Raw genomic sequence first — 18,401 nt, 5'->3', positions numbered from 1 at the left:
GAGCAAATGTTGTGTTCTGAATGGCTGCTGATTAATTACGTCAGACCTCATGTGCTTGGGAGCAGATCTTGATTACATTTCTTAACTCTCTTCACCTTCAAGATAATAGTTTTTTTCTTATCTTTCAAATATGCTTTTAAAAACCATTATTTATCAGGCAAGGGACTGCATCTAACAAATCAAGCTGGATAAGGGTTTGCTGTGTGTGACCTGTAAGTCCTACCCCTAAGTTACTGGCAGTGAGCCCAGATTTCCCCTGGAGATTATGTCTAGTGTTAGGAACTGTGTTTGGCTTTGGGCTTTGACAATAAAAACAAGTCTTAAGTGTGAATCATAATAGACAGGGAAAGGATTTTGCAAAAATGCTGCAGTTGTTGCTTGTGTGTGTGTGTGGGGGGGGGGAGGGTGGGCAGGTGTGTAGTGTGGACATAGGAACCTCTCCCAGAACAGTTGACAATCTCCATGGTAGAGCTTGGTGTGGGCAGGTATGACTGTCAAGATGGGAAAGTGACAAGAAGGTGACACTGACACAGCGGTCTGGCTGCAGGGGACCCTCAGAGTTCAGGATGAGGAAAGCAAACAGAGAGTGACTGTAGAGACCCAGAGCCAGGGCCGTGGCAGTCTTCCAGATGTCCAGGTCTGGGGCTCTGTGAGGGGCCTAGAAAGGTGATGGGATGATGCCTGTTGTGACTGTGCCCTTCCAAGCATCGCTGTGTCTTTCTGGTGGTAGACAGGACAGTTGAGTTCCCTCATGTGATGTTCTTAGAGGATGGGATGAAGGCTAACCTGCAAGTTGAAGTTCCAGGGTCACTTCTTTCTCAGTTGCTTTAGAGCACACCCAACAAAATGACCATATTTGCACACCCCTTTAGTCCTTTTCTGAGGCAGAGCAAACCCCTGGAAGGTCTCAAGTTTCTAAAACCATGATTTAGAAAACCTCTCCCTCTTTAGGACCATCTGCTGCTCTACCCTACTAAGTCCTGGGTGGTCTTTGTCTAGTCAGAATATGGGGCTGTCCACTGAGTTTTCTCTAGCCTCTCTCCATACCTGGGAATGCCTATCTGGGACACAGGTGCTGCCCATGCTTGTACTTTGGGCAGTTGCACTTTCAAGTTCATGAACAAGGCCCTCAGCTCTGTTGTGACCTCTGATGTTTGGTCTCCTTGTGCCTCATTGCCCAGTGGAACACTTCAAGTCTTTCCTCTATGAGCTGTACCTCTTTAGACTGGTTCAAACTGTCCTTTCTGGGTCTGGGCTACCCAGTATCCACATCACTCAGAGGTTTGGGAAAGCTGACAACAGGTGGCTCTCCATTCATCCATAAGCCCAGAGATCCATCCAACCCAGGAGGCGGTTGTCATCCAAAGTCATGGGACTGGCTTCTTTGCATGTCAAGTCCTTCTGCCCCCAAAGATGGACTGAGTCACCATCTGGTCCAGGTGGATTCTCCACATCTTCTTCCTGTGGCTTATCTGCCTAATGCTAGATGAACACCACACAGTTATAAATACTCAGGTCAATATATATATGCAGGTATAGATATATATATTCTGGTCACTGTTTTACACTTTAACAAAGAAAACCACTAGCCTGCTTGTTCTATTGTTTGTGCCACCCCGACTCCCCATCTGCCTCTGGTGTAGCTGGCAGGAAAGTGAGCCACTTGAGTCTCATGGGCTGCCATCCTTACGTAGCCCCATCACACTGGCCGACAGTCAGTTTCAATGCCCCCTGTTCATGCAGGCTCTTGAGGGCCTTGAATTCCAAGGGCATGGTGTGGGGGCTGGCCTGGGAGGTGTAGCCATACTTGAGGCTGTCATAATAGTGATATTTGACAGGGTTCTGATTCTGATCCAGTGGAAAGGGCCAGAAGCCATAAAGGTAGATCTGATTGCAGAAACGTGTGGCTAGGGTATACATCAAGAGGCCAGTTGTTGGTCTTTTTATGTGGACTTTGTTGGTCAGCCAATATCTGGATAAGAAAAAAAAAAGTTGAAAGAGAAACAGTAAATTCTGGGAAGATGGCTCAGTTGGTGAGATGCCTGCCTTGCAAGCATGAGAACCTGTTTGGATTCCTCAGCACCCATGTGAAGGCCAGGCATGGTAACCTGGCAAATGCATGCATGCATGTACTCTTTCACAAATGCACAAACGTGCACATATATGCACAAACGTGCACATACATACATACGCATCCACTAAAATTATAATTATAAACAAGCACATACCAAAACAATGAAGAAATGTGTTTTTGAATGCTTTCCAAGAAGAAAGAAATTCTATTCTGCCCAGCAGCCCACCACCTGCCACGCTAAGAGCCAGTCACAGATCCTAGGCTTTCTCTCAGGAGATTGACAACTGCCGCTGATTAAGTACCTGAACTATACCTTGAATTGGTGATTTCCTGTACATGAGTCTATAAGGTCTGGGGCACCAAGATAAAACCTGGTACCCCAAGGTTACCCATATGGGAAGGGGCAGTACCATGTCTTGAATGTAGACCCATTAACAACTGAAGCAGGGTTAGCAATTTTTTTGCAATGGGCTGGGTGGTAAATACTTTTGGATTTGCAACCACATGGCTTCAATTATGACTATGCAACTACACTGTAGTTAAAGTATGAAAAAGCCACCAACAACATGCATGGATATGTCCAGGTTTGGCCTTGACCCCTCTTAAAGCATGTTAGTTTCCATAGTACCCACTGCCTTATAGACAGTTTCCATTAGTCTACTCCACACGCATATTGTATAGATAGACTTCTTTCTTATCAGTGTTCCCAGAAACCCATTCTCTGAGGCAGCTGACCTTCCCTGACCAAGTGTGTAACTTGTAAGTTCTCTACAGAGCCAGGGGCTCTTGGCTGAGAGGCTGAATTCTGTCTACACATTTCTTCCAAAGATCTGTCACCCAGTCTTATTATCCATCTAGAGTAGGGAGTCAGTGTTTCCTGCCTTTGGGACTCTGTTAAAGAGTTATGGGAGAAACCACAGAGAAGTATAGAGAGCAGGGCATTAGATGAGGCATCCCAGGTGAGTGGGGTACTGTGTGTCTCTGTGTATCTTAGCTAGAACCAGAGCAAAGAAGGGGCCGTCTGTACTCTGGATGAGGACCCATGCCCAGAGGATGGAGGCATATAACTTGGATGGTTCTGTTGTTAGTTATCTGTGTCTTCGAGAAAGTCACTTCTCACTGATGGACCTCATTTCAAGAGAACCTAGAAAATTCTCTACAAATGAGAACCCTTGTGCTTTATGGATCTGGAGCTCACTCCAAGTGGTACCTACTTCTTTATTTGTAGTTAAGGATCTGTTTGTGCCTGGCAGGTTTCTGTTCCAAAGGCAGAATTTCTGACCACTGGGCTGGGCCAATGCATCTTTAAACCAGGCACAGACAATGATTTTCTGTCTCTAAACAAAAACCTCCATGGGAACACATCCCATAGGCTCCCGCTTGCCACTCCCATTGAAGAGAAGGCCAGTGCTGTTTCTGATGGCACCACAGCACAGCTATGCTAACGATTGTATTCATAAGTGAGCCAATGAAATTCATGCTGGAAGTGAAAGGCCACCAGACCAAGGCGTTTACTTATTGTTTAAGGGTAAGACTGTTCTTTGTGATTTTAGTTGGTGAGGAGAGAAAGGCTTCCTAGAAGCCCAAGAAACCCCTTTACCCACAATGGCTCCTTCTGCAGCTCAACTAAGGAAATTGGAAGATTCCAGAGTCAACTCTGGAGGACTTCCTTGTTTCTTTGTTTGGAGGAAGCATTAACTTCTGGATCAGATGAAGTCACAGATGCCTAAAAACCCCTGTAATTACAGCAAAGCAAGTCATATTTGTAAGATTTGATCAAATAAAAGGTATTTTGGGGACCCCCCACAATCAACCCCTCCAACAGCACTATCTGTCTGGTGTGATATGAATGTCACTTTGGACCTTGAGATAGGAGGCTGTGAGCCCAGATGGTCTCAGCCAGGCCACAGCAGTAGCTGGGTGGTTCCTTTGGACAACCATGGCTGTTCTGTAAGTCTGTCACTTGGAGACCCTCTTCCTTGTGCCACTTCCTATTTTATCTTGTCTGAACCTAGAAAATTCCTAGCAATTGGATTTTCTAACAGGGATTCAGATGGAGTGACAAAGAGAACAGCACAGTGACTCTGGTAACTGCGGCCCCAACGCAATTGAAAATCAGCATGGAGCAAGTCTGTGGACACAGTGCAGACCTGCCCTTTCTTCTCCATACTGCTGAAGTTCCTATGGTGATGGTCCATGGTCGACCATTGTCCTCCAACTCCCTCTCAGAAGCCTCTCTCTCTGCCGTCCAAATTCCACAGTGGATTCTCTGCAAGACCTTCCCCTGGTTGTACTCCCCCAGCTTCGCCTTTCCTCATTGCAACAGCCTTCCCAGTATGAATGGCCACAGCTGCCCTCCAAGGCCCTAGGCTGTCTCATAGTGCATCCCCCCATCAAGACTCTGTAGCTCTCTTGCTCTGGTCTCTGGACTATACATGAGGTCACCTGTGTAATGATTTCTCTCCTAGGCTGCTGAAGTCTCATGGAACTGCAGTGCACATGTGTGCCTTTCTCTTACACTCTGGGCTCTTGGTGGGTCACCTGGCTTGCCACCTCTGCACTGGGGAGCCAGGACTGTGGAGCAGTGGATTATCACTCAGGAGGAGGGAAGGCTGATTTCAGAATGGGGGGCTGTGTTTACACTGACAATCCACAGAGCTATGCCTACTTTCTGTGGGTTAGGTAGGGGCAGAAGTTGGGGTGCCACTGGTCTGAGAGAAAACATACTGAGAATGTGAGGGGCAGCCTATGTGTCTAGGGTTCAGGGTTAACTGATGTCCCTAAGTGGCTGGAAACTTCTTTCCTCTGGTCACAGGAGGCCTGGGGAGATTGAACACAGGAGCACCATGTCTGCCTCTTGTGTCTGCTTTGCTTCCCACAATGCAAATGGGCCTGGAATTCTAAGGGGGGTTTCTCCCTAGTTCTCCTGAGTAGGAGGAGGGACGAGCCAGGCTGGATTCACATAGGACCCCTACCATGTGGCCCTGGGCATATCTGGTTCTGAATTGATGGGGCAGGTAACATCAGCCAGGCTTCCTGTAGATGAGAGAACTCCCTGGAGGACCATGATGCTGGAGACCCTAAGTCAAATGGGGAATTAATGTCACTATTCCAAGAATCCACAGGATACCAGAACTACTTATTGCAGTGGCTTGGGTGTTTCAGAAATTTTTAGGCTGTATTTAATGATGTTTCTTTCCAACTACCCCACGTTGCGATGCTATTCTGAGCTCTTGAGAAGAATTTCATGCTTTGATAAGTGCCCATCTTATAACTCTTATCCTTCCTCAACTATGATGACTGTTTTTGGTTGTCAACTTGATTACACTGGAATTAACTAACCCTTCCCCAATGGGGCACATTTGTGAGGGATTTTTGCTTAATTCGAAGCAAAAAGATCCATTTCTAATGTGGATCTTTGAGGTGAGAAGACACACCTTTAATATGGATCTCTGAGGTGGGAAGATATACTTTGAATACAGAAGACCCGCCTCCAATAAGGGCCACACCTTCTTCTGGAAGCCTATATAAGGACATGGAAGAAAGACAATTTTACTCTTTGCTTGCCTGCTTTCAACTTTGCTAACAACTCAATTCCTTCAATGGCATTAGAGCCTACTTCCTCAGGATTCTGGTATATACTGAAGACTAGCTGAGATATCCAGCCCCATGGACTGAACAACTACTAAGTTTTTGGATCTTCCATTCATAGTCATTGTTGTATTGGCTGGACCACAGCCCGTAAGTCATTCTAATAACAAGTTCTCTCTCTCAATCACACACACACACACACACACACACACACACACACACACACACAGAGAGAGAGAGAGATTCATTCCATAAGTTGTGTTACTCTAGAGAATCTGATTAATACACTAATCATTCTACCCACATTCCACAGCCATGCCCCTCCACTGTAACTTAAGTCTGGCCCTGACTTTAGTAGCTTTCTTGTACCCTACTCCTCATCTAGGGTTTTGCATAGTGGCCATATCACAGACTAAAGCACTAGGTAGGTCTCAAGGAGTAGGCAAGATCTTACTTGGTAAGGAGTTGAACTGGGGCTCCCATAAAGGTCAGGTCCTCTGATTGCATATCCATGTTCTTTGTCCTTTGTGGTCTAGCTCTAACAGTACATGGGTGGCTGGGGAGGTGGCTGCTGCTAGGATGTGGGTCTGCCCATTGGGTCTATCTATTTATTGACCAGCTAACAGGAAGGATTCACAGTGATGGCCTGGGGATGCTTGATGCTGAGGTTGGGGCTTCTTGGCCACTATGACATTCTTTGTGCTCAATAGGGCTATGAGATAGACTTGGGAGGACCCTGGAGAACAAAGGCTGGGAGACGGTAAAGAGACAACTTCCAATGGGACTGCAAATGGGTATAAAGGGATTTTTGGTGGCTTACAAAAGTATTTGAAGTGGTGTTGTGCTGATGATTTCACAATGGTATGTTTACAACTCACCAAACTGTAGTCATAGTATGTGAATTAATAGGCACTGATTATACATCAATAAAGAGTTTTTGTTGTTGTGTTTCTGTTTTGCTTTTTTTTTTTTTTTTACAGATGACTCTCAGAAGGACAGCCAATGATGGCAGGTCCTCCCACACATCCTGGGAAATGTTCATCTCCATCAACTGACATCTTGCCCTTTGCTAAGTTAGCTGATTACATTTCAACCCTAATGCAAAGTTTCTTAGTTTAGTTGCCCACTACAATACCAGGAGCTTTGGGAGATGCCTAGGGCCCACTTCCAGTAACCGGCACATTGAGATTCTGATAATGTTCTCCACTAACTCCTGCTCTGACCAGGAGGTGGATCTCTAGAAAGAGCCTAAATACTGGTTACATTTGGAAGGGAAAGGGGAACAGAGTAAATGTAAGGACAGATGAGAACTCAGCCAGCTAGGCAGCCTGGCAGAGGTAAAATGGAATAAACTGAGAGTCAGGGTGTATATAAGGAAAAGTGGTGTCCAGCCCCAGTGTTGTTACACATAGGGGTGCAGTGGCCCAGTGGCTACAGTGGCATCTCCAGGAATGACCAATGTTACTGTTGCTCTGAAGGTTGACACTAAGGTTTTCTGATTTTTTTTTTAAACACTAGAAATTGTATAATTTTCAGTATAAATTATCCAAATTTTAAAATGTTGGTAACTAATTACATTTTTGTTTTAGAACACTGAGGGTGTTCAGTGGTAGAACACTTGCCCAGCATGCATGAGGCTCTGGGTTTAATTCCCAACATTATCAAAAATTTATTTTTGATATCATGTGAAACCTTATTGGATGGGTCAGACAGAGTGGGTCTGTGGTTAGAGTACCAGCCTCCTGAACTGATCTTGGCTTCTTCTTTTGGTGAACAGAGGGAAAAACCTGGTGGGCCAACGAGATTTTCCTGAGCAGAAGCAAGCCTCGTATGCATACGATTAGATCAGACAGGGTTTGGCCTCTGGGGCATTTATCATTGGTGATTCCATATGGGTCAGAGTCAGGGTGACATGACTATAGCTCCAACTAGTGTTATTCAGAGACCATCGAGTTGCCCCTGACATTATCCAAGGGCACACGAGCCACTGGTGGTACCCTGTGCGTGGACTCACTGATGCTCACTCCCTGAGCAAACACCACCAGATGCCATCATAGGGATTTGTACTTTGTGTACTTTCTGAATGTAGGGCCTTAGCAGGGGAAGGCTTTCAGAAATGGATTTCTTTTCAGGTCAGTAGTGCTATGCCCAGAAAGGGGGAGGTGAATCTAACCAATGGGACAGACAAGCAGCTAGCTGTGGGTGTGTGGGGGGACACACACGCTGCAGTCCTCCCCACTCCATGCCTTTCTCCACCTCCTCCCTGAGTGAACTCTCTTTTTCTCTTTTCCCAAATTAAGCCACGCACCCCACCTTCCTGGAAATGGTTCTCTGTTTCCTTTGTTCCTCTAACTCCTCCCTGGCTCAACCTGTTAATCACCATGAGCTTCCCCCCTACTCCTTTTTTGGTGCTTAGCAACTGGGGCCATGGCTTATATTCCTTTGTAGGATCCAACTCCCTACATGCTGTACCTGAAGCCCTAGGCAGAGGCACTTCTCTAAGCAGCACTGGGCTCCCAACACATCCCAGTACCCTTGTGATTAAGCTGGGTCATATCACCAGTTCTAAAACAAGAGAGGCTTCTTATGCTTTCCCTTCTCCTGATCTGGAGATGGGTTGGCTAAAACAGGATGTGTCCAGATCTCCAAACCACTGACTGGAAGAGAGCCTCCAACAACACCCATCACATTTGATAAAAGTGAGACACAAACATCTATTGTGTAAAACCGCTGGGACTTGAGGTGTTGCCGATGGAGCAGGTCTGGAAATGGTGGTCCTAAAATCTGCTGTGTGCCAAATACCTTCTACTCAACTGAAACTGAAAAATGGAAGGATGGGGGGGGGGGCAGATAAAAGGGGAAAGCTAGCATCATGCACAGCTTTGGAACTGTGGACCCTGGAGACAGGAACAGGACACACAGCTCTTCAGATCTAGTGCCAGATTTTTCACCCAGAATCACTAACTGGGAAAGGTGGTAATGGCCCACAAGGTTCCAGTATAAATTGCAAGTGTGATGGTTCTTGGTGGAGGGACCCACATACTCCGGGCTCTGCCTCCAGGGTAATCTGAGCCATGTCTGACAGGGACATGGGAGCTCCATTTAATGAGCAGCTTGTAATAGAAGCTGACTGTGTTGTGTAGGAACAGATCATTCTAGATATCCTTTCTGTCTCTTCTGTCGCTCTGGCCAATTTAGAGACTGCGTGGCTGACTTCTAGATGATTCCTTTCCTTGGGATAACAGCTGGGTGTTAGAACACAAACTAATTAATTTCCCCTTCCCAAATGAGGTTAGCTGGGTGCATCCAGAGAGTTGTATTGACAATGCACCTTTAATATCCTAGTTTTGAGATTTTAATTAGAAGGCAAAGTAATCTCAAAGACGGCAGTAATTATTTTTCAAATTGGCCATCCCAATGACTGTGACAGTTAAGTACTGTATTTTATGAGTATGGGCAGTAATCAATGAGGATTGCCAACATCCTTAATCTTCAAAGTCCTTCCTTCCTTCCTTCCTTCCTTCCTTCCTTCCTTCCTTCCTTCCTTCCTTCCCCAGATTCTTGGGTACAGTATGTGGTGAGAATAGTGACTACCAATAGTGGCTATCCCCTAGTTGGAACAAAGAGGGCTTTCTCCAAAAAGCTAGTAACATTGTGGGACAGAGCTCATAAAATCCTTATGGGGTAGGAATGTTTCACAGGGAGATGTGAAGGGCACTTGGTGATGATTTGTACAAGATTGGCAGCAGAGAGTGGAAAGGAACTCACCAGCTAAGCTACGGCTTCCCTATCTTCCGTATCAGCACCTTCAGCCCTGACCCAAAGGTCTCACAGTCTATTGCTGCCCTTTCCTTGGCTGTACACTCAGGTGTCTGGTACCGCTGGTTTATTTCAAGATGAATCTCCCATTTTTACATGACAGATAAGATCTGGCTTTTATTTTAGAATCTGGGGCTGTTGTCAAGAGTTGATAAAAAGCTCAGTTGATAAAGTGTCTACCTTGTAAACATGAGGACCTGAGCTTAAACCCACCAAAAGCTGGGGGTGGGATGGGGGTGGGTAGCCTAATCTTTGAGTCTTGAGTCCTGTACTGAGGCATTTTCTCAAAAAAACACAAGAAGGTGGTTGGCAACTGAGAAAAGGCACCCACAGTTGACTTCTGGCTTCCACATATACACATATGGATGCATACTTACACGTGCATATACCAACACACACACACACACACACACACACACACACACACACACACACACCCACACACACACCTGAAGCCATGGGAACCTGAGAAGCTTCTGGTCTCTAGGTGTCTAGGTCTCTAGGCTTACCTACACCAATGTTTTATCTAAGCTCAAGTATACCTCATACATGATCAAGCTACCAAGAGTTTCAGTCATCCTGTGAGTACACTGCACAAAAGCAATAGCCCCAGTCAGGCTGGATACACCAGGGATCTGGGCCTACAAACCATCATCATCATGACTCTGGACTACCCAACTGCCACCACGGCATCTTCATTTCCTCTAAAGCCCTGTCCTTTGTTTTTGGTCAGCCACTCTTGAATGTTTTCAGTTGCCATTCCATTTCCTGATGAAGCCTTCAGAACCTCCCTGGATGGTTTTGGTCCTATGTGCTGATTTCCCTATCACAACACCTCCCACATTACACTGTAATTACTTGTTTACCTATCATGTCCTCCTAAATTGCCCTCCTAAATCCTGTAAGGGAGTTGATTGACTTCCTGTTTCCGTGCATACTTCACACATCTCCAGTGGTGACTGGGCAGCTGAGCTCATGGGTCACTGTGGGGGCACTGCCAGGAGAGGTATGTGGGCTTCCCCAGCTTGATCCAACCCATCCAGGTAGACCAGGAATGTGCATGTGACAGGTCAACACCAGTATAGACAGCACATTACTTCAATAAAAGGAGTAAAACACACGATGCTGATTATTTGAGAGGTCCCTCCTGGTACAGAGTGGGTGCCTTGGGTGTATAGAGACAGTTTTTCACACTTCAGTATCACCCATGACTCTAGAGGCCAGGTAGGTTCCAGAAAGACAATTTGTTGGGAGGTTAAACCTTGCTGTCAGATTCTAGAGTTTAAATTAATGCCATATAGGAACAAACAGATTTTATTCAACCATGTCCATAACCAAAAAAGTCCAGTTTCAGACAATAATCAAATGTCATTTTTCATTGGCTTGGTAAGGATGACAAACATTGATAATACCTATTTTGGAGAGGTTATGAGAAAGCAGGTATTTTCAATAATTGTAGGTGAAAGAAAATTGGCACCAGCCTCTAGGGAGGACAATTTGGTAATATCCATAAAAATCAACAAGGCATATATCCATATCTGTTTTTACCAAAGACACTTCTAAAGGGCAAGCCCGCAGATGTATATGTGCTAGCAGCTCTCATAATAAGTGATGGATGAATCCCTGATTCCTACAGCAAAGACTGGGAACAATGCCTCTGCCTACACAGGTGATGAGCTAGATGCAGCATGCATGGCCTGGCAGCTTTGCAGGACCACAAGGTGGTGTGCATCCATATGGAATAATTTTCAGAGTTTAGAAAGGTGTGAGGGAACACAGTTTCCCCATGTATAAAAGGAAACATAGACACAGGAAGCCAGCTTCACTGCTTGCCTCCTGGAGGAGGGATGAGGAGTTTAACTTCTCTTTCTCCTAAGCTTCTCTCATATAATTTGGATTTTCCTTTTTACTATGTGCACTGATATTTAACATGCTCAAGCACATGCATGCATCTGCAAACACATACACCATTAAAAATATACGAGGCTGGGAGATAGCTCAGTTGATAAAGTGCTTAGCACAGAGATGCAAGCTTGATTTCCAGGACCTGTGTTTAAGAAGGCAGGTGTGAAAGAAACTAAGGAAGAGAACTTCAGACCAATATCCATCATGAACATTGATGCAAAAATACTGACAAATTGAATCCAAGAACACATCAGAGAAATCATCCACCATGACAAAGTAGAGATTCAGGGATGGTTCAACATATGAAAATTCATCAATGTAATCCACCATATAAACAAACTGAAAAAGAAAAACCACATGATCACCTCACTAGATGCTGAAAAAGCCTTTGATAAAATCCAACACCCCTTCATGATTAAGGTATTGGAGAGATCAGGAATAACCAGAACATACCTAAACATAATAAAAGCAATATACAGTAAACCAACAGCCAACATCAAACTAAATGGAGAGAAACTCAATGTGATTCCTCTAAAATCAGGAACAAGACAAGGCTTTCCACTATCTCCATATCTCTTCAATACTGTACTTGAAGTACTAGACAGAGTAATAAGAAGACAAAAGGAGATCAAGGGTATATAAAACTGAAAAGGAAGAAGTCAAACTTTCACTATTTGCAGATGATATGATAGTTTACATAAGTGACCCAAAACACTCTACCAGGGAACTCCTACAGGAAAATGCCAGGATACAAGATTGACTAAGAAAAAAAAAAAAAAAAAAATCAGTGGCCCTACTATACACAGAAGATAAAGGGGTTGAGAAAGAAATCAGAAAAACATCATCCTTTACAATAGCCAAAAGCAAAATAAAATATCTTGGGGTAACACTTACCAAACAAGTGAAAGACCTATATAATAAGAACTTTGAGTCTTTAAAGAAAGAAATTAAAGAAGGTAACAGAAAATGGAAAGATCTCCCCTGCTTTTGGATAGGTAGGATCAACTAAGTAAGAGTGGCAATCTTGCCAAAAGCAATCTACAGATTCAATGCAATCCCTGTCAAAATCCCAGCACAAGTCTTCACAGACCTTGAAAGAAGTTCAACTTTATATAGAAAAACAAAAGACCCAGGATAGCCAAAACAACCCTGTACAAAAGAGGAACTTCCAGAGGGATCACCATCCCTGACTTCAAGCTCTACTATAGAGCTATAATCCTGCAAATAGTTTTGTATTGGTGCAAAAATAGAGAGGTATACCAATGGAATTGAATTGAAGACTCTTATATTAACCCACATACCTATGAAGACCTGAGTTTTTACAAAGAAGCTACAATTATAGAATGGAAAAAAAGAAAGCATCTTCAACAAATAGTGCTGGCATAACTGGATACTGGTGTGTAGACGACTACAGATAGATCTGTAGTGAGATAGTTCTGTGGCACTGACCACGCCCATTGGGGGTGGAACCATGGGCGGAGTGACCTGTGGTAGGAGGTCGGAGGGGGCCAGGAAAGGCGCTCTCTTTCTGGCGTGACTCGGACAGGAGAGGATCGGGTTGAATTTCCTGGTGTTCATCTTTCTAGGTTGTAAGTTATTTCTCCCTGAATAAACATCTATTCGGCCTATTTGTTTATCCTGATCCTTATTTTACCGCGTTATAGATCCATATCTATCACCATGCACAAAACTTAAGTTCAAATGGATCAAAGTCCTCAACTTAAATCCAGCTTAAATCTTAGAAGAGAATGTGGGAGGTGTCCTTGAAGAAATTGGTACAGGAGACAGCTTCATGAACGTAACATCAGTAGTACAGACACTGAGATCAACAATTAATAAATGGGACCTTGTGAAAATGAAAAGCTTTTTGGTAAGGTAAAGGACACAATCAACAAGACAAAATGGCAGCCCACAGAATGGGAAAAGATCTTCACCAACCCCACATTTGACAGAGGACTGATTTCCAAAATATACAAAGAACTCCAGAAGCTAGTTACCAAAACACCAAATAATCCAATTAAAATGTGGGGTACACAACTAAATAGAAAATTCTCAATAGAACAATCTAAAATGGCTGAAAGACACTTAAGAAAGTGCTGAATATCCTTAGCTATCAGGGAAATGCAAATCAAAATAACTCTGAGATATTATTGTACTCCTGTCAGAATGGCCAAATTAAAAAAAAAAAAAACACCAAAGACAGTTTATGTTGGAGAGGATGTGGAGAAAGGGGAACATTCCTCCACTGCTGGTGGGTGTGCAAACTTGTACAGTCACTTTGGAAATCAGTATGGTTCCTCAGGAAAATAGGAATCAGTCTACCTCAAGAACCAGCAACTCCACTCTTAGGCATATACCCCCAAAAACGAACATTCATACAACAAAGACATCTGTTCAGCTATTTTCATAGCAGCATTGTTTGTAATAGCCAAGAACTGTAAGCAACCTAAATGCCCCTCTACTGGAGAATGGATGGAGAAAATGTGGTACATTTACACAGCGGAAACAAACAACGGAATCAAAATGCTTAGGCAAATGGATGGAACTAGAAGAAACCATCCTGAGTGAGGTAACCCAGTCACAAAAAGACAAACATGGTATTATTTACTCATGTATGGATTTTAGGCATAGAGCAAAAGATCACCAGCCTACAATCAACACTGCCAGAAAAGTAGGAAACAAGGAGGATCCTAAGAGAGACATATATAATCCCCCACAAAAAAAGGAAAGGGAAAAAAAATCTCTCTAGCAAATTGGGAGCATAGTGGGAGGGGACAGGGAGTTAGGAGAAAGAGAAGGGAGAGGAGGACATGAGGGAGCAGGAAGATTGGGTAGGGGGAAGAATAGAGGAGAGCAAGAAAAGAGATACCATAATAGAGGGAGCCATTACAGGTTTTAAGAGAAATCTGGCACTAGGGAAATGTTCAGAGATCCACAAGGATGACCCCAACTAACCATCCAAGTAATAGTGGAGAGACTACCTTAAATGTCCTTCCCCTATAATGAGATTGATGACTACCTTATATGCCATCCTAGAGCCTTCATCCAGTTGCTGATGGAAGCAGAAGAAGAGACCCACAGCTAAACAGTGAGCTGAATTTCTGGAATCCAGATGGAGAGAGGGAGTAGTGATGAGCAAAAGGGTCAAGACCATGCTGGGGAAACCCCCAGAAACAGATGACCTGAACAAGGGGGAGCTCAAGGACCTTAGATTGACAACTTGGAAACCAGCATAGTACAGAACCAGCCCCCCTGCACGTGGATGTCAGGAGGACTGGGCAGTATGGGGCCTCTGGTAGTGGATCAGTATTTATCCCTATAATATGAATGGACTTTGGGAGCCCATTCCACATAGAGGGATACTCTCTCAGGCTAGGGCTTAGGCCCTGCCCCCAAATGATATGACAGACTATGAAGATTCCCCCCCCCTGTGGAAGGCCTTACCTACCCTCCCTGGGGAGCAGAAAGGGGATGGGATGGGGGTTGGATGCAGGATGGGGAGGAGGGGAGGGTAAGGAAACTGGATTGACATGTAAAACATGCTTGTTTCAAATTTAAATAAAAAGTATTATCATAAAAAAAATAGAAAGTCAGGTGTGGTGGCACAGGTTTGTAATCCCAGTGCTGGCAGGCAGAGACAGACAGATCCCTGGGGTTTGCTGCTCAACCAGTCTAGCTTAATTGGCATATTGGGGAAAATGTGGATGGCTCTTGAGGAATGACCTTCCTCTCTCTCTCTCTCTCTCTCTCTCTCTCTCTCTCTCTCTCTCTCTCTCTCTCTCTCTCACACACACACACACACCCTACCACCACCATCATTACCACCACACAAGCACATACTAACAAGCAGTCTTTCTTTTCTATAGAATGTACTTCCAGACAGGTAATTCTAGTGTCTTGACTACCTGCCCAGTGGAGCACAGTGGGACCAGCAAAGAGAAGGGTGTGGATTAGGGATGCACACTTTGGCCTGGGATGGCGTCTGTCAGAGCATCCCTGCCAGTGCTGAGCTGTCCCTTTGTTCTCTGCACCTTCCATCCTCTCACCCAGCCTGTTCTCTGGCCTCCAGGCTTCTGTTCACAGTGACAGATGGGAGGGCCTCTCCACTGATCAACCCTTCTAAGCCCTGGCAGGAGGGGACCTGACTCAGTGCCATCCCAAGACCAGGCTCAGCATTCCTGGTACTTAATTTGGCACCAATTCACAGGGTGTTTGCTCAGGGCCAGCAGGCTGCTGCCCTGCTCAAGGGGTGGCCCTCTCTGTGGGTCACAGCCTCCCCAGTTGTTGTAATTGAATTAGAACCATTTATGACCAAATGCTGACTGGTTTCCCACTGACTGTGCCACATTTCACTGCCTGGCTGTTCGACCACTCTTCTACTCTCCTTCCTGGCCAACAGCCAGCCAGGGCACTGGGCCACTCTTCTGGCTGGCAAAGCCCTTGGGTGAACTGCTCATGGTGAGTCCTTGTTGGCACTCGAGGCAGAGCTCTGCCAGTTGCAGGCTTTGCACAGTGCTGTCTGCTTCATGCAATGCCCAGGTCACTGTCTCAGCTGGGCTGGAACCTGCTAAGTGCATTGATTCATTGAATCAAAGAATTCTGGAGTGGGGTATAACTGTTAGGGGTTGGAATTGTATTCCTCAGATTCATTGGTTGAAGTCTCTCCTATCTAACTCTCAATACCTTGGCATGTGACCTTACTTGACTACAAGATCTCATAGAAGTATCCAAATTAAAATTAGTCATTAAGATTGGCTTTCATCCAAGGTATATTAAATCCTTGTAAATGGGAATGTTCTCGCTATGTGAGTGTGAAGACAGCCATCCTCAGACAAAGAGAGACTGAGATAGATGTTTCATAGCCCTCACAGAGGACCAACTCTGCCTACACTTTAATTTTTGGGTACCTAGCCTCTAGAGCTTCGAGACAACCCATTTCTACAGTTTAACCATCTCAGGCTGGTACTTTGCTCAGGCAGCCTTTACTAAACCATGTGGCAACTCTGTGTAAATGACATGGATTCCCCTCTTCACAGCCCCAGTAAGGGAACTTGCTCTGCCCAGACATTTCAAAAGATGCTGAATTCATCACATCCTAAAGGAGCCACCTTCTTGCCAAGGCTCTCAGGTGTTGGGGTATTCTCACCATTTGCCAGATAGTTTCCTCCCCCAACCCCTTCCCTCCACCTACCCAGGAGCCTCACTGGCTCAATCTAGTAGTCCCTAAAGGGCTCTATTTCACCAGTCTAAAGCGCCCGGGGAGCTTTTAAGTGTGTGGTGAGAACCACTGACTGAAGGAAGATGTTCTCATGCTCCCTAGTGTCTTCTCTCCCCAAATATTTCAAGTCCTCCGTTTTTCTGTTGCTGTGGTCTTTTTACAGTCTGGTACCCCAAAAGCAACTCTTCCCATGGGATCTGGCCAAGCAGAGTAACAAAGCGATTCCTGGCCTCCCTAACACCTAAAGGGTGTTACAAACAGCCTCAGCTGTGTCTCGAGAGCATGGAAATCTTTGGGGGTAGCCATCCACTCAGTCTCAAGCCACCATTGTTTTCAGCCTAACTGGAGAGTTTTGGATTTGTCAGAATTCTCAGTCTTCCCTTGGATTGACTAAGGTTTTGCTCTGAGGCTGAATACTGAAACTTCCACTAAAACCTTTTGCTAAGTGAACCAACAATGACTCTATTTCAGCCATTGGCAAAATGGGAGACAGGGTCTGAGCCTGGTGACAGGGTCACAGAGGTCTCAATAAGGTCAACATAAACATATGTGATGAATTAGCATCCTTGAAGGGCGGTGGTCATTAGAGAATGGTTGGCCGGTTTGTGGATCTGAGGAGGTGGTGGTAGGATATGTAGAGACATCTCAGTATTAAATAGGCAGAGTTTAATTCTAGCTCCTCTCTTCTCATTTGTAAGATCAGGACTCTTAACATCTTTGAGTCTTAGTTTCATTACAGGTAAAAGGGGAACTAAACTTTTATTCTATCTACAAGGCTGGTCCAGAAGAAAGCTATCACTTGTCCCCTTTTATTTTCTTGATTGTCAATCAGGCCACAGCTTTTTAAGTTGCTACAAAGTACCTCATCACCATAGCTGACTTACACCTGTGTTCACTGACCTCAGACCCTGTCTGCTTTGTCCCTTTAGTCAGGGACTCTGGGGCAGCATGCCCTGCTGTTTTCTGGTGAGCACACCTATTTTTAATGTTTCTTCCTACCTTCCAGTATGAATCCCTGGATGGATAACCTTCCTAAACTCAGGCTCACTGGTGTCTGTAGTTTCCCATGTTTTAAAATAAAATCAGAGCCAAGATGGCTGCCCCCATTGTCCTTCCATGGAAGCTCAGTTTAGAAGAGGCTATAGCCAGCTGCTCAGAGGGTCTAACTGTGGTGTCAACCGGACTCCATTTATTGATGGCAATGGCCCTGAAGTTTATGCCATACCCCAGAATCGGGTAGAGGACCCATTCAAACACAGATTGCTGGACATTTCCTAAGCCTTGTGGTTCTGTATGCCTGTGGTGGTCTGAGGATCTGCATTTCTAACAGACTCCCAGGTGATGCTCATGTTGCTCATTCAGGGTCTATGTTGAGAACCACTGCCTACCGTAGCAAATGCAGCTGCAGGTAAGGTATCCAAGGTCATCCATTTGGTCCAGGGCATATACACATAGACCCACCTCCACCCTCTTTGCAGAGAAAACAGGAGTTGAGGATTTTGTTTTGCCTCTGTATTTTGTTCTTATTTTTATTTATTTATTTATTTATTTTGGTAGGGGTGGTGATAACCCAGAGTTTCAGGTATGCAAAGAGAAGTACAGTCCCAGCCTATCTTTGTCTTTTGTAGCCTAAGTACCATCCACCTCTGTGTTTTGTTTTGCTTTTTTTGTTGTTTTGTTTTTGATTTTTTGTTTTGTTGTTTGCCCGAAAGCTAATGCAGCTTTTGGTGCTGTTATTGTTTTTCTTACTACTTCTATATGCTCAAGCCCATTTTGGTTTTGGTAGTGTTGATA

General features: G+C 44.8%; 1 protein-coding gene across 1 annotated transcript in view; it reads right to left on the bottom strand.

The window, feature by feature from the left end:
- Positions 1 to 1,686: 1,686 nt before the first annotated feature.
- Positions 1,687 to 18,401, bottom strand: part of LOC127215502 (alpha-2,8-sialyltransferase 8B-like) — a gene marked incomplete at its 5' end in the record, with an annotated part of 37,801 nt that continues 21,086 nt past the window's right edge. The window contains 1 exon segment of the mRNA XM_051175922.1: positions 1,687 to 1,887. Coding sequence (XP_051031879.1) covers positions 1,687 to 1,887 — 201 coding nt within the window.

The sequence above is a fragment of the Phodopus roborovskii genome, unplaced genomic scaffold, assembly GCF_943737965.1.
Source record: "Phodopus roborovskii unplaced genomic scaffold, PHOROB, whole genome shotgun sequence".
NCBI classification, from domain to species: Eukaryota; Metazoa; Chordata; class Mammalia; order Rodentia; family Cricetidae; genus Phodopus; species Phodopus roborovskii.
Note: the sequence above shows the minus strand (reverse complement) of the source record. Positions and strands in the feature narration are given on the sequence as shown.